Genomic DNA, 15,495 nt, shown 5'->3' on the forward strand with positions numbered 1-15,495 from the left:
TGTGAAACAGAATATCGAGGTAGTTGAGATGGAAGGTCCTTTTATGAACAATGAAGAAAATACAGTTGAGTACAGTGTTCAGTCGCCTGACTCTGCTAATGCTTACTATGGCGAGGTGATTCCCACACCACCTCTCTTACCTGAAAATATGCTCAGGTTCAGCACCAGGAATACACTGCTCAATCTGGAAAGGGTGGAAGACAGAGCAAGAGCGGCCTGCAAGAAGCGAGATTTGGAAGGTAACACTTCTGTTAATTCTTTTGCAGCTCTATCTAACCCTGAATCGATGCTTAGAGCTAGGAAAATGGGTGTTATGATACCTGATATGGAATTCTCTAAGATAGATATCCTTAGAGAACTTGAAAATGTGAGGAATAATGCTGTAGAAAAACCTACACCTCCTGATGAGGTTATGCTTCTCACTAATGAGAATGGAGAGGCCATCCCTGTTGATATGAGATGGGGGTGATCTTGAGGGGGACACTTCTGATTTTACAGTGGTGGGACCCAGGAAAAAGCGTAGTTCCAAAAAAATATAGACGCCTTTATCTAGGCCTAGAACTAGAAGTCGGAAAGCAATGGAGTCCATTGCTCATACTGGTAATGCTGCTAAAACCCCTAGCAGAGTAACCAGGGGGAGGGGGGAAGAAAACGTTCCAAATGAATGGAATCTTCTGGAATTGCAGAGGAGCAGGAAAAAAAGGGATGATGACCTGCTTCTCTGATCTCATAAAAGATCATTCCCTAGATTTTTTGTGTCTGCAAGAAACTATGAAGAAGAAATTCTCTTCTAGTTTTATTAGGAATATTGATCCTTATAATACCTTTGAGTGGAACTGGATTCCCTCAATTGGTAAATCAGGTGGTATGCTTTGTGGGGTAAAAAAGGAAAAGCTAGAAATAGTTGCTTTGTCTATGGGTACTTATATCCTGCAAGTGACTATGTTTGATGTAGTTAAGAAATGTGTGTGGGCTCTACTTAATGTTTATGGGGCTGCCCATGATGAACAGAAGGGTGAATTCCTTTCTGAGCTGGCTAGTTTTTGTAGTCACCTGACAATACCCTACATTATTGGGGTGACTTTAATATCTTAAGACATTGTGGAGAGAAAAATAAAAAAATGATGGCCTCACAATTATATCTGGCCATGGGTCGGGCCGGGCTGGGCTTGGGCCGGGCCTAAAAAAGCCCATGGCAGAAAACTGAGGCCCAGGCCCTACCATCGGGCCTACTTTTCAAGCCCAAGCCCGGCCCATCTCGTAAAAAGCCCTGAAAAGCCCTTAGGGCTTAGGGCCGTGGGCCGGGCCTCTTCCTTAAAATGCCAATATGACAAGCCCAAGCCCGTCCAGGCCCTGCTGATGGGCTCAAAACTCAGGCCCAAGCCCGGCCCACGGATAAGCCCATCGGGCCTAGGCCCTGGATTTAGGGCCGGGCCTGGGTGGGCCGACAGGGCCGGGCCTGAGATGGCCAGGACTACTCACAATATACAGACAGATTCAATGCCATCATTAACACTATGTGTTTGCGAGAGATTTATGTGGAGGGGGGAATCTATACCTGGTCTAACAATCAAGCCCATCCTACTCTAGAAAAACTAGGTAGGATCCTGATGAATAGTGAGTGGGAAGATCTATTCCCTTTGGTCACTACCAGAAAGCTGGTTAGAGACATATCAGACCATAACCCCCTTCTGATGTCCACCAATAGTGCTTGTCCTCAAGCACCTAAACCTAGAGAGTTTAGGTTCGAGATGAGCTGGATGACCAATGAGGAATTTTTACCCTTGGTCAAGAAAATCTGGCAAAGGCCTGTTAGATCCTCTAACCCAATTGATGTGCTTAACATCAAGCTAAAACGATTTAAGCACTTCTTCAAAGGATGGGGGTCAGACAAGTTTGGCCATGAGAAAAAAAGGAAGAAAGTTATTAAAGAGGAGCTTGAGTATATTGAACTTATGGAAGAACATGGTCCTCTTGGACCTGACATCCTGGATAGGCGAGCTACCTTGAGTGGTGAACTACAACCGCTCATGGTCAATGAGGAATTCTTCTGGCTCCAGCAATCCCACGAGACGTGGTTGTTGAAGGGAGACCAGAACACTGCCTTTTTCCATAGGATTGCCAATGGAAAAAAGAGAAAGAATACTATCCACTCCTTTTCATGTGGTGACACTATGATTGAAGGGACAAAAAATCTGATGAAACATGCCACAGACTTCTATAAGGAACTTTTCGGACCTGCCCCGGGGAATACTTTTCATTTAGATCCTGACACTTGGGGACAGGATGAAAAATTAACAGCTGAGGAAAATGAGTTTTTGACCAGACCCTTTAGTGAAGAAGAAGTTAAGACAGCTTTGTTTTCCATGAAAAGCAATAGAGCACCTGGCCACGATAACATTCCAGCAGAATTCTATCGATTTTGCTGGGATATTGTCAAACAGGATATTATGAATCTGTTTGCTGCATTTCATGAAGGCTCCCTGGACGTTGAAAGACTGAATTATGGGGTGATTACCCTAATTCCTAAAGTCAATGGGGCCAAAAAAATCCAAGAATTTCGGCCTATCTGTTTGTTGCGGTGCCCTTACAAACTCATTACCAAAGTGTTGGATAATCGAGTGGCGATGTTTGCTGATAAGCTCATCAGCTGGCACCAAAACGCTTTTATCAAGAAACATAATATTATGGATGGGATACTTACTTTGCATGAGGTGTTACATCACACACATATTAAAAAGAAATGTGGGGTGGTCCTAAAACTTGATTTTGAAAAGGCATATGACAAAGTGAATTGGGATTTCCTTTTGGAATGTCATAGATTGAGAGGCTTCAATGAGAAGTGGTGCGGCTGGATTAGCCAAGTTTTACGAAATGGCACTATTAGTGTCAAGATCAATAATACTGTAGGCCCCTATTTCCAAAGTAGTAAGGGGGTGAGGCAAGGAGATTCTATATCTCCCTTTCTCTTCAATCTAGCGGCTGAATGCCTTTCGAAAATGATTTTCAATGCCCAGAAAAATAATCTGTTTAAAGGACTGGCAGCAGACCTCGTTCCAAATGGTGTTGCTGTCCTGCAGTATGCAGATGACATTGTTCTTTGCATTGAAGATGATATAGATAAAGCTGTTAATCTCAAACTTCTGCTATACTTGTTTGAACTTATGTCTGGCTTGAAAATCAATTTTCTTAAAAGTGAAGTGCTGTGTGTGGGGGGGGATGATATGACTCTCCAAAAGTATTTCTGATTTGTTTGGGTGCCAAATAGGGCATTTTCCTATGAAATATCTGGGCGTACCAGTTAGCTATTCTTCCTTGAGAAATTCTGATTGGGAGTATATGGCTATTCGATATCTTAAATGTTGTGACTCGTGGATTGGCAATTCTGCCTCGTCTGGTGGGAGATTAACTTTGTTGAACTCATCCCTCTCAAGCATTGCTTATTATTATATGTCAATGTTCCTGCTTTCTAAGACATTTATCGAGAGACTTGATAAATATTGTTGTAAGTTTTTTTGGTGTGGAGGGAGGGGTAAAAAGCGTTACTATCTGGTTAAATGGACCAGGGTGTGCCAGTCTAAGAATAAGGGTGGGCTGGAGGCGAGGGGCTGTGGAAAGACGTGGTGAGGGCAAAATACCTTAAGAACAATTCACTAGCTACTGTGAAAGTGAAATTCCATGACTCCCCTGTCTGGAAAGCGCTGCTTAAAGTAAAGGAGATGTATATGGCTGGAAGGAAGGTGATTGTCAATAATGGCAACATTGCCAGGGTGTGGCATGACCCCATTGGCACTCACCAGCCTTTGGGGGTTGCTTATCCGACCCTGTTCAGTATCGCTAACTATCAAGACGATACTATTGCTCACTTTACCAAACGCGCTAGTGGAGATGTGTTCAGACGCAGGCTGAATGCAGATCTGAGCCATCAGCTTAGTGAGGTCAAAAAAATTCTTGCTGGCATTAACACGTCGGCTGGTCCAGATAAGATTGTGTGGGGCACTGGGCCCAACGGCAAATATACCACTAAATCCATGTATTCTTACCTGGAGAGAGATCTTGCTGGTTGTGACTTTAGATGGATTTGGAGGGCTAGATTACCTACCAAAATCCAGATTTTCCTTTGGCAACTCTTCCAGGATGCCGTTCTGACTAGGGACGTTATGAAGCGTCGGAACTGGGCTGGCAACCCCAGGTGTTCTTTCTGTGATTGCAGAGAAACCTATTTACATCTGTTCTTTCAGTGCCCAGTGGCAAGGATTGCCTGGCGCACGGTTGGGGCGGTGTTTGGGACCGATTTATGTCCCAATAACCTATGTCAATTTTATTCTTGGTGCTATACTCTTCTTCCTCAAGGGGAATGGTGCTTCACTATGGGGCTGGCGGCTGTATGTTGGGCCATTTGGAATCGTAGAAACCAGGCTACTTTTGAATTTAAGAAAATGGCATCTCCTTTCAAGATTGTTTTCAACGCTTGTATGCACCTATCTTATTGGGCAGGTCTCCTGAAGGGCGAAAGACGAGTGGAACTGGAGCGTGGTGCGATGATTCTGAAGGAGAATGCTAAAGAGATGATGAGAATCTGCGCGATTGCACACACGGGCGAGACCGTGGAGTGATTCAGCTGCTGGGATGCCTGAGACATTGCAGAAGCCTTCTGAAGTGATCGATTTGAGACACCAAAGACTCTGGAGAGTGTTTGTGTGGAGTTTGTTTCTTTTGTTCTGCATAACTGTGATGCCTTGGTGCGGGGTTGTATTGTGATCTGAACTTTAGTTTGGTTCGCTGCGTGTTGATGGTGCTTCAGGGTTTTCGCCTCGTAGTGGGCGTTTCGATTGCGAGCGCTCACAGCGGGTTTCCCTGAAGTGCTTGATCTCGCTTTTTCCCTTTCCCTTGTTTGAACTCGGAACTGGCTGTATTTCCGTTATTTCTTTAATGGAAAGGGGATTAGCCCGGGTCAAATTAAAAAAAAACTTGGTCTTGAATTTATGTGATGCACCAGGAGTACAATTTATTGCTCCAGTTTGGGATATGAAGCTTGTTGGCCATCACTCTAGGACTAATTGACAATGAAAAAATAGCGTGGCGTTTAGAATATGCTATTAGGTTGCTATATCGCGCTATAGCGCGTAATTAGCAAGACATTGTACATTGAATCTCATGAAATTGTACGAGGGTGAGTGCGGTGGAAAATCAAAAACTGATTATATATGTTCATGGATTTAGATCTTGGCGGTATCCGGAGACATTCTACTGTTGCCCGGTACATACGAATCCATCGCCCGTGCGTGGATGGAGCCGCCTTGCGTCTGGATGGAGACGACACACACCTAGACACCATGCTTGCCTCACGCACACATGAGCCAGATCGTTCCATCCGTCTTTTAGGTCCATCTTTAGAGTAGTTTTTTTTTGTACTTCACAATTTGGAAGCAAAATCGTGTGAGTTATCTATTAGAAGTTTAGAACTAACATACAGAGAGAAATACATGTTTAGAAATTAGATTTGCCACGAGACAAACAAATACAGCAAAGTCATCGTGAATGCAGGATTCTCTCTCAATAATTCCGACTGAACTTTTTACTTGTTCCAACTCCCAAGCACCTATAGATGTGAAACCACGGCAACAGGATCAGTGACACTAAATTAAGCTATGACAAATGAAATAGCTTGTGTCAACAAGAAGAGAAACTTCGTGCAGCTCCACGAGCTGGCTGGGGCAGCCTGGTTTCCTCCTCCACGTGTGCGAGGTCTGCACTGTAATGTACTCCTTCCGTTCGGAATTACTTGTTTCGGAAATGGATGTATCTAGAATACGTCTAGATACATCCATTTCCAAAACAAGTAATTCCGAACGGAGGGAGTATGTCCGTTACAACAACGAGGATGAGAAGGTTAACTTGGTTTTATTAGTTGCAGTGTCATTGCCTTTGTTTCCTCTTATGTTTCTATGATTAGACTTTTGGACCGGCGATTTGCAGGGTCGGTCCAGTGCCGGTGACCAGATTAACAGTGTCGTGGGCTAGGGGGTGCTAACCACATCCCCCCCCCCCCCCCCCCCCACCACCACCACCACCACCACATTCATGGCCGACGAATGGGCCATGTTTACCATGCCCCCCCAGCATACTCAAGATGAAATTCTCCAAAGACTTGACGCACACTTCAAGACATATTTATCCCTAAACGTAACCAACCCACATGTAATCATAGGTGCCGCCGGTGCCTATATAAGCAAGGGAGTTTAGTCCGTATGGTTAAGTCAGAGACATTCACATATGATTTCAATTTAATGGCCAAATTGAGCTTGCACTCTATATTCTCGAGAACGTACGATCACTCGAATCCATGATGATCGACCCATTTGGTCTTAAGCAAGCTCGATCGAAGGAAAACCCAAAGTGGTTATATGATGTCCGAGTTGGCCGAGAGTTTGCTCATGAGTTTCTGGACCTTGAAAAATATCGTCATGTATTAACGATATTATGATTGCAACCGAGCAAGGCAGGTGGTGTGGAACTATTCATGGTCGCAACTGAGCCAGTCAGGTGGTATGGTGTTAATTTGGAGCTGTGCTCGTAGAAGATGCTTGGCAGGCACAAGAGTATAAGTCTATAGAATTTGGAGATAATGTGGGATCTAGGGTGTGTGTTGTGTGCGTTGCTTGGAAACTAATTAAGCAGGAGCACCGGTAGGGAGTGTACAGACTTATACATGAGTGTATGTATGTATGTATGCATTAGTTGCACGTGAGAGTATATATGATGAGATATATAACACTTGCAGATGACTAGAATAGATGTGATAAATATTATCTTCACCTTACACATGACTAATGATATCAGACTAACTCGCAGACAATTAAGCGATACAAGGATATCAAATTTTCCACATAGAGATGACAAATGTATATAATGATCATTCAATTCAAAAGAAAAACATTCAATATATAACTAAACGCAGAGCATTTGTGACCGACAATCAGCTTTCATTTATTCCTCTTATTACTATCTGGGACTGCAATGGGGTGTGAGCTGCATGTATCGATCATATGCCGCAGCCAAGAAGCCTGGGCTCGACCCCCATGGCTTCGAGTTGGTCAGCTATACGCTCGATCTCTCGTGTTGCAGTCTCAACAATGTCTTGAACCTCCCTGCGCGCGTTGGCCAATTCCCTTCTGAGCTTGTTCCGGGCCTCCATCTTGAGGATATCTGCGCGCTCGGGATACGGGTGTAGTGGGTGAGCACCATATCTTTCGTCTAGCTCCTCTTTGTAACGCTCGAGGAGATCGGCGGTCGCCTGTTTCTCTGCGGCGGCACGATCACCCGAAGCAGCGTTGTCACCGGGGTGGCACGGGTCGTAGCACTCGGCTGGTCCGAAGATGGCGTCGTGCTTCCCCTTGTCGAGCAGCAGGAGAAGCTCGTGCGCGTCCCCATACCGCCTGGCGTCGAGGTGCGATTTCAGCAGCCTTTCCCGGGCGATCTTGCCGTCGCCGCTCCCCGTCCCTAGCCTGCGCCACTTGTCCGCCGGAAGGAGTCTCCTCACCGTGATCTCCATCTCAGTGCCAAGCTGGCGGCACTTGTCCGCTTCCTCGTTGAGGGCGGCCATGTCTCTCTTCTTCCACAGCAGCATGTCGTAGTTGGCTATGTCGATCTTGGCGTACCCAAACTCGGGATACGCCACCAGATCCTGGAGCTTGTCGCACGAGTCGTGGTCCGCGTAGGGCATGATGACCACGGTGAGCCTGGCGTCGTCCTGCTCCTCCTGCTGTCCCGGGGCCGCCGGCGCCTCGCAGGCTGCTTCGAAGGCATCGTAGTTGGCGAACTTGATGAGGTGCCGCCCGTCGGCCTGATTGGTGACCGTGACGTGGTCCTCCACGCCGTGGAGATCCGGGAAGCCGTCCGGCCCGTCCACCGCGTCCACGTAGCAGCCCTTGAGCACCACGTCGAGGGGAACGCCGTGCGCCTTGGCCACCGCCCTCGCCGTCTCCAGACGGAGACCGTCGCCCATGGGAACCCAGTTGGCCGCCGCCGCCATTGCTAGGGTAGGTAGGGTTTCAACTTCCCTGACGAACCACACGGCTGAAAATACTCACAAGCTTGTTTCCACTTTTGAAGAGGGTACGTGCCAAGCGCCGTGAATTAACCCAGTGGGCCGCGGGCTTGCACATGCCAAGCAACGCATATAGCATCATAACACGAAGGATCTCGGCCCTCTCGTTTTTACGGCCCGCGAAAGCAAACTGGGATGGGAGGAGTATGTTTGCCGGTTGCCAGTTTAATAGCCGTGAAGCTGATTCCCGTCAAAAAAAAAAACAGCCGTGAAGCTGATTGATAATTTTTCTAATGGAGATATAGTACAGTCGCAGGCACTCACGTACATACACACATAATCTTGAAATATGCTTTCCTTGCATAAAGCAACACGACCGAATTGATACAAGGTGATGAATGAACGCTCTTACAAAGTAGATCAAAGGTACTAACATGAAAGTTCATGAATGGTCACACACAATCAAGAGACACCCGAGACTACTCACTACAAGAGAAACCACACGTCTCCTTGAGAAACCATCGGACAATCAGCCCTCTCACTCCGGCCCATGGAGCGCCTCTCCAGCCTGCAGACAATGAGGACCGAGAGTGGAGACACCAAAGTCACGTGTAAAAGATAAGAAGCAATCGAGACGGTCCCACGTCAGAGCCAAAGGAGCTTTGAGACAGATCCAAGCTAGCCCGCCAATGACGATATGTCACGGCCAGAGGGTACCTAAGCTCCACGGCAGCGTCCCCAAGAGGGTGTCGACGCTACACACAGCCACCGAGACCGAAGATATGGTGAAGGAGTTTCACTCGGAGCTCTGGTGATATATTAGGTTCATGAATGGTCACCATGCATTGTCGGCACCGGCGTCGGACAATTTAGATTAGCATACCCGCGTTCTACTCATATAAGCATCTTTGATATATTGAGCATGCATATCTTGACATTATTGAGGTTATCACAAGCAATGGCGGAGCCACCAAAAATATGTTGGGCAAGCCGGATAGTAAAACAGTGCTACCAAATTAAAAATCAATACATTATTGTGGGAAAAACTTCTTATAAAACTTTGTTTTGCTCCAGCCTGGGTGGGCCATGGCCCTTTGAGCCTTGCCATAGCTACGCCAGCCCTGGTGGGCATATTTCCATGAACCTAAACAGCTGAGGTATACTCAGTGTGCGGATTGATATTCCCTTATGTACTATCACAATATATATTCCTTTGTAGGTAATAAAAATATTATTATTTGTAGAATGTCATGTAAGAATAAATCAACTATTCGAGCTAACAAATTATATTTATCCATCTAAATCACACTGATAGTGTCCTTTAGTGTGGGCTTGGAATTATCTATCTGTAAAATCTTCGCTGAATTCCAAAGGCACATTTTTACTGGTATATACAATAATATATCACCAGAGATAACAAACGACAACAGATTGCATGGTAGTAGATAGTAAAATACAAGAATAAAAAGTGTATAGGTGTAGTTTTATACACACACATATATACCATCATGGAAATGATTCTTTCTTCATATTTCCTTCTAATAGTAGTTTCGGGGAACTTTTGTAGAGTGATCTCTTTCGGTTAGACACCCTGAGGAGAAATCATGAACTTCGAGAATGCATATTTCCTCTATGATATAATAACAGTTGATACATATGAATCTATCTTTTACACACACACAAAAGAAAGAAAGAGGAAACTAGCAAGCAGCAATTGTACCTATTACTCAACTACTACTTGATGATGAGGGAGAAAGGAAGCAGGTGCCTATGGGTTCAAAGAAATCGGATGACAGCTACCAGATAATGTTACACTTACAGGATGATCTACCTAAAGAGGTGCCAACTAGGCAAATACCAATACCACCTATGTTGTTGGCGTTTCCTGTGCTCAAATTCTTCTTATGTAAAACTTCACTCCTGCTAGGTATTTGAAATTGATGATGCAAAATCCCGGGCATCGGTTTCAATATCAGTTACTCCATACTTCGTATGTGTTTGGTTTGTTCTTGATTTCAAAGGCTCGGCGTGGATGCTACAACAATGACCAGGGTAAACACTCTTTCCCTCCCAACCTGCATATGTCCCCAATGGATGTGCTTGAACATGTGATCTATACACGATTTAGTTAATGTTTGAAGTTCTTTTTTATCATAGGCCATGATTGTGCGCTTAAACCATAATTTTTGGTAGACTTAGTGCGTATTTGTGGTAGTGAGCAGCTCCCAATCTTGGTTGGGGGCGATTTTAATATTATTTGAAGACGGGAGGAAAAAAACAATGATAATTTTGACGGAAGATGGTCGTTTATATTTAATACAATCATTGAAAGCATGGATCTTCGATTTTCGATAGAAAATTGACTTGGGCCAACACGTTACCAAATCCAACGTATGAGAAGTTGGATCTTGTCCTCGCCAGCGTTGAATGGGAGCAGAAAATTCCTCTGGTGACGGTCCAAGCGTTGTCACGCGCGATCTCCGATCATACCCCACTGCTTGTCGACTTTGGAGAAGCAACCCATGTGGGTAACAAAAATACCTTCTCGTTCGATTAGCTTGGTTTGAAAGAGAAGGGTTCTTGGATTTGATAGCATGTGAATGGAGTAAAGATTCAGGAGGGAGGTCGAATGTAGAAAGATGGCAGAATAAGATTAGACACCTAAGACAGTTCTTACATGGTTGTGCCAAACATTTGAGTGGGATATATAAGGTCGAAAAGGAAAGGCTCCTTCTCCTTATTGACTCCCTCGAATTCAAAGCCGAATCCTCCTAGATATCAGGGAGTTGGAAACTAAAATGGAGGCGGAAATGAGACTGAAAGAACTGCTTCGTGAGGAGGAATTGAAGTGGGCACTAAGAGCTAAAGTTCACAAAATTGTCCAAGGAGACGATAACACTCAATTCTTTCATATGATTGCGAATGGCAAGTATCAAAAGAAGAGAATCTTTCAGCTTGAGCAAGATGAGGGAACGATTGTAGGACAGGAGAACCTAAAAATATACATCATCAATTACTATAGGCAGCTTTTTGGGCCACCTGAGGATAATTGTGTGTCCTTAGATGAGTCGAGGATTGAGGATATCCCTCAACTAGCAACGGATGAGAACGATATTTTGACCGCCCCATTTTCAGAGAAAGAGGTGTTTGAGGCAATTTCACAAATGAAAAATAATAAAGCGCCGAGGCCGGATGGTTTTCCGGCTGAATTTTATAAATAGTGCTGGCACATCATTAAGGGTGACTTGCTCCCGATGTTCCATGATTTGTTTTATGGACATTTGCAGCTATTTCACTTGAATTTCAGAATGATTGCGTTGCTTCCTAAGAAAACAGAGGCCGTGCGGATTGAGCAGTTCAGGCAGATCTGTCTTCTTAATGTCAGCTTTAAAATCTTCACCAATGTTGGAACTAACAGGCTTACGCAGATTGCGCATTCTGTGGTGCAGCCATCCCAAACTGCTTTCATGTCGGACAGAAACATCCTAGAAGGGGTTGTGGTCCTACATGAAACGCTTCATGAAATCCACACGAAAAAACTAGATGGGGTGGTTTTTTAAAGTGGATTTTGAGAAAGGGTGCGATAAGGTAAAATGGCCATTTCTTCAGCAGGCCTTGCGAATGAAAGGATTCGATCAGTCGTAGAGAAACCAGGTAGATTCTTTCACGCAAAAAGGAAGTATAGGAATCAAAGTGAATGATGACATAGGTCATTATTTCCAAACACACAAGGGTCTGAGGCAAGGAGACCCGATGTCTCCGATTTTGTTCAACATAGTGGTAGACATGTTGACGATCCTAATAGGAAGAGCTAAAGATAATGACCAGATAGACGGTCTTGTCCCGCATTTAGTGGACGGAGGACTGTCCATCCTACAGTACGCTGATGATACTATCATCTTTTTTTTGAACCTAATGATACTATCATCTTTATGGAGCATGATTTGGCAAAATCAAGAAACATGAAGCTTGTGATATGCTTATTTGAACAGTTGTCGGTGTTAAAGATTAACTTTCATAAAAGTGAATTGTTCTACTTTGGAAGAGCTAAATACGAACAAGAAGCTTACAAACAATTGTTCGGGTGCGAATTGGGGTCTTTGCCCTTCACGTATTTGGGTATACCAATTCACCATCGCAAGCTTACCAACAAAGAATGGAAGTGCATTGAGGATTGATTTGAAAAGAAACTAAGCTGCTGGAAGGGCAAGCTTATGTCATATAGAGGCCGACTAATTCTCATTAGTTTGGTTTTCATGAGTACGCCTATGTTTCTTTTGTCCTTTTTCAAGGTACCAGTTGGAGTTCGGAAAAGACTAGATTTCTATCGATCGCGCTTCTTCTGGCAGAGCGATGAGTTAAAATGAAAGTACAGACTCGCTAAATGGGATATTATTTGTAGGCCAAAAGATCAAGAGGGCCTCGGCATAGAAAATTTAGAGGTGAAGAACAAATGTCTTCTCAGCAAGTGGCTGTATAAGCTATCTGTAGAGACCGATGCCACATGGGCCCAAATTCTACGTAATAAGTACTTCAATTCCAAAACCTTATCCCAGGTGATGGTTAGACCGAAGGACTCACCATTTTGGAAGGGACTGATGAGAGTGAAATCAGTCTTCTTCAACAGGACAAAATTCATAGTTGGAAATGGTACTACCACGAGATTCTGGGAGGGTACATGGTTAGGGGAGACGCCCCTTGCACTCCAATATCCTTCTCTTTATAATATTGTTCATCGAAGAGACATTTATGTTGCAACAGTATTACAGTCCAACCCTCTCAATATTCAATTCAGGAGAAATTTAGCGGGAAACCGTTGGGAAGCTTAGCTCCATCTTGTAAGGAGATTGGTGTATGTCCACCTCTCTCAACAGCCAGATCAGTTGCACTTGAAACTAACTAAGAATGGAGAGTTTTCGGTTAAATCCATGTATTTGGATATTATAAACACTGGCCCTATCTCTCGTTTGAAACATGTTTGGAAAGTCAAAGTGCCTTTAAAAATTAAAGTGTTTATGTGGTTTGTCCATAAACAAGTCATTCTAACTAAGGACAATTATGTAGCTTCTGTGCTCATGATGAATCCATCAAACACCTCTTTCTTGACTGCCCAATGGCAAAAAAATTATGGCGGTCTGTCCACATAGCATTTAATATTACTCCTCCGAATACTATCAACACGTTATTTGGAACGTGGTTAGATGGAATAGATTCAGAAACGGCGAGACATATCCGTGTAGGAGTATGTGCTTTATTATGGGCAGTATGGAACTGCATGAATGATTTGGTTTTTAACAGAACAATAAATATTCATTTTTTGCAGGTTATTTTCCGGGCCACTTCACTGATCTGTATGTGATCGCTACTCACTCCGACGGATGCCAGGGAGCGTATGGTTATTGGGTCTATCCGGTGGGAGGTGATAGCACGGGCTATCTTCAACCGGTTTGGATGGCGGTCATGTAATAAGATGAAAGAATTCCTTATTTAACACTCTTTAAATTTCGTCTCCTTATTTGACACTGAAAACATTTTTCTTCCCTATATAACAATGAGTCTAAATTTTATGCCCTTTATGACACTTTCGTCTATTTTGAGCATAAAAGACACTTGAAAAGACCCTTTTGCCCCTCATGTAATATGTGCGTGTGCGGGACAGTAGCAAACACAACATCAGTACGGGGCAGTATCGCGCGCACACACGCAGCAGCACATACATGCACAACAACACACACGCATGCGCGCACACACAACAGCACACAGTGGAGAAGCCACGTTATACGTGTAGTGGCTTGACTACACAGGATTTTGGTACGTCGTTCCCGCATACCACGCTAGTGAATGAACGAAAATTGGAATTTGACTACACAGGCTCATGCATCATATGCTATTCTGCTTGCAATTAGTTGGGCCACGGGGCCATACAGTAAGAAGAAGGCCTAAATCACGTGATCTCCTACATGCCTCTCCAATGGCCGGGTACAACCGCCGCACCGCAGCGTATTCCCATCCTTTGGCCTGCGCTGGCGATCTCCAATCTGGCCGTGAGATGTGAGGCACGACCACCTCCGGCCGTCCGGCGAGCCGCTGAGTGACCACCGCAGGCAGATGCACGCACGCAGCACACACAGCAGCACACATGTACGTGGCAGCACACACCGAGCAACACACGCAACAGCGCACACGCGCGCGCACACAGAGCAGCACACACGTACGCACGAGCGTGCACACACGCACGCACCCACAAACACACAGCAACACATGCACGCACACGCGCATCATCAGTAGCACAGATGTGCGCACGCGCACGGCAGCACGCACCCGCTCACGCACAAACATACTACATGAGGGGCAAAATGGTCTTTTTAGACGCCATTTAGGCTAAAAATGGATAGAAGTGTTATAAAAGGCATAAAATTTAGACTTCTTGCTAGATAGGGAAGAAATCATTTGTCGATGTCAAATAGGGCATAAAATTTAAGCACGGTGTTAAATAAGGAGTTCTCTCTAATAAGATAGGGGTGGAGTTTCCTATCTTCTCTTTTGCCTGCCGGTTGTGGCTATCATGTTATTTTGTGTTTTTTCTCTATGTGAGCATTTTTTTTCCTTTTGAGACTTGAAGACTTTGTTGAACCTTTGCTTATTAATAATATGGCCGTATACATCGTTCTGATGCAGAGGCCGGGGTTAACCTTCTTTTTCGAAAAAAATGATTGTGCGCTTAAATGCTTTCAAGGAACAAGCCAGTGGAGGATATGGTTGAACACTAGCCTTTTTGCCTTTAATCTACCCTTATGAACCTCGGAGATTTAAGCATGTTAGTCATCACGCCAAGACAAATATGTATATGTATATACCTCACTGCATAATTACCTCCAATAAGGTCCAGGTGGTCTTACTTCCGATCAAGTTAATTAATGGCTCGATTACTACTCGCTATTACTTCGACTTTTTTATGTTCCCCATTCATGCATTGCACTAACAAGAAGACTCATGCACCACATTGTGCACATATCCATATGTTGGAATGCTGAAACCAATTTTTCTAATAATACTTTGTTCGTTGTTGCCCTTCACATGCCAAATTCCATCATGTATAAATATATAAATACATATGGATTTGTCATTTAGCAATTCTCAAACATACTTCTGGTAACCTGAAAGCCTTAAACATTTCCAACCACATTCTACTTTGGCCATTCAAATTCTTACTCTTGCCATAACCCCAGGTTGGTAGATTACAACATTTGTGATCCCGGGAGGAGGATCGACGGGAGGGGGCGGCGGGCAAGGCTGATTTATCGGAGGAACAAGGATGATGGTGGTGTTGGCAAAATCTATCGGACGCTCACTGTGTCCAATCACCCAAACGCACAGGAGAGGGAGGCGAGCACTATGGGTGTTTAGCGTAGCTTAGTATTCCCAGACCTCCTAGAAGAGATTTC

General features: G+C 44.4%; 1 protein-coding gene across 1 annotated transcript; it reads left to right on the top strand.

The window, feature by feature from the left end:
* The first annotated feature begins 1,751 nt into the window (after window positions 1-1,751).
* Window positions 1,752-4,616, top strand: LOC147987649 (uncharacterized). The gene is made up of 3 exons (XM_087542466.1): window positions 1,752-2,510; window positions 4,214-4,271; window positions 4,498-4,616. Exons 1-3 carry the CDS (start codon window positions 1,752-1,754, stop codon window positions 4,614-4,616), a joined length of 936 nt encoding a protein of 311 aa, XP_087398592.1.
* The last annotated feature ends 10,879 nt before the right edge of the window (window positions 4,617-15,495 follow it).

The sequence above is a fragment of the Triticum urartu genome, chromosome 2A, assembly GCF_056163025.1.
Source record: "Triticum urartu cultivar PI428250 chromosome 2A, HENAU_Tu73, whole genome shotgun sequence".
NCBI classification, from domain to species: domain Eukaryota; kingdom Viridiplantae; phylum Streptophyta; class Magnoliopsida; order Poales; family Poaceae; genus Triticum; species Triticum urartu.

Bases quoted from the DNA above. Each gene is read 5' to 3' on its own strand.
- LOC147987649 (XM_087542466.1), top strand. From the start codon at position 1,752: ATGAGCTGGATGACCAATGAGGAATTTTTACCCTTGGTCAAGAAAATC. The intron at 2,511-4,213 runs GTGATTACCCTA...CTGTGATTGCAG, and splicing joins TTGAAAGACTGAATTATGGG to AGAAACCTATTTACATCTGT. The intron at 4,272-4,497 runs GTTGGGGCGGTG...CTTATTGGGCAG, and splicing joins CAAGGATTGCCTGGCGCACG to GTCTCCTGAAGGGCGAAAGA.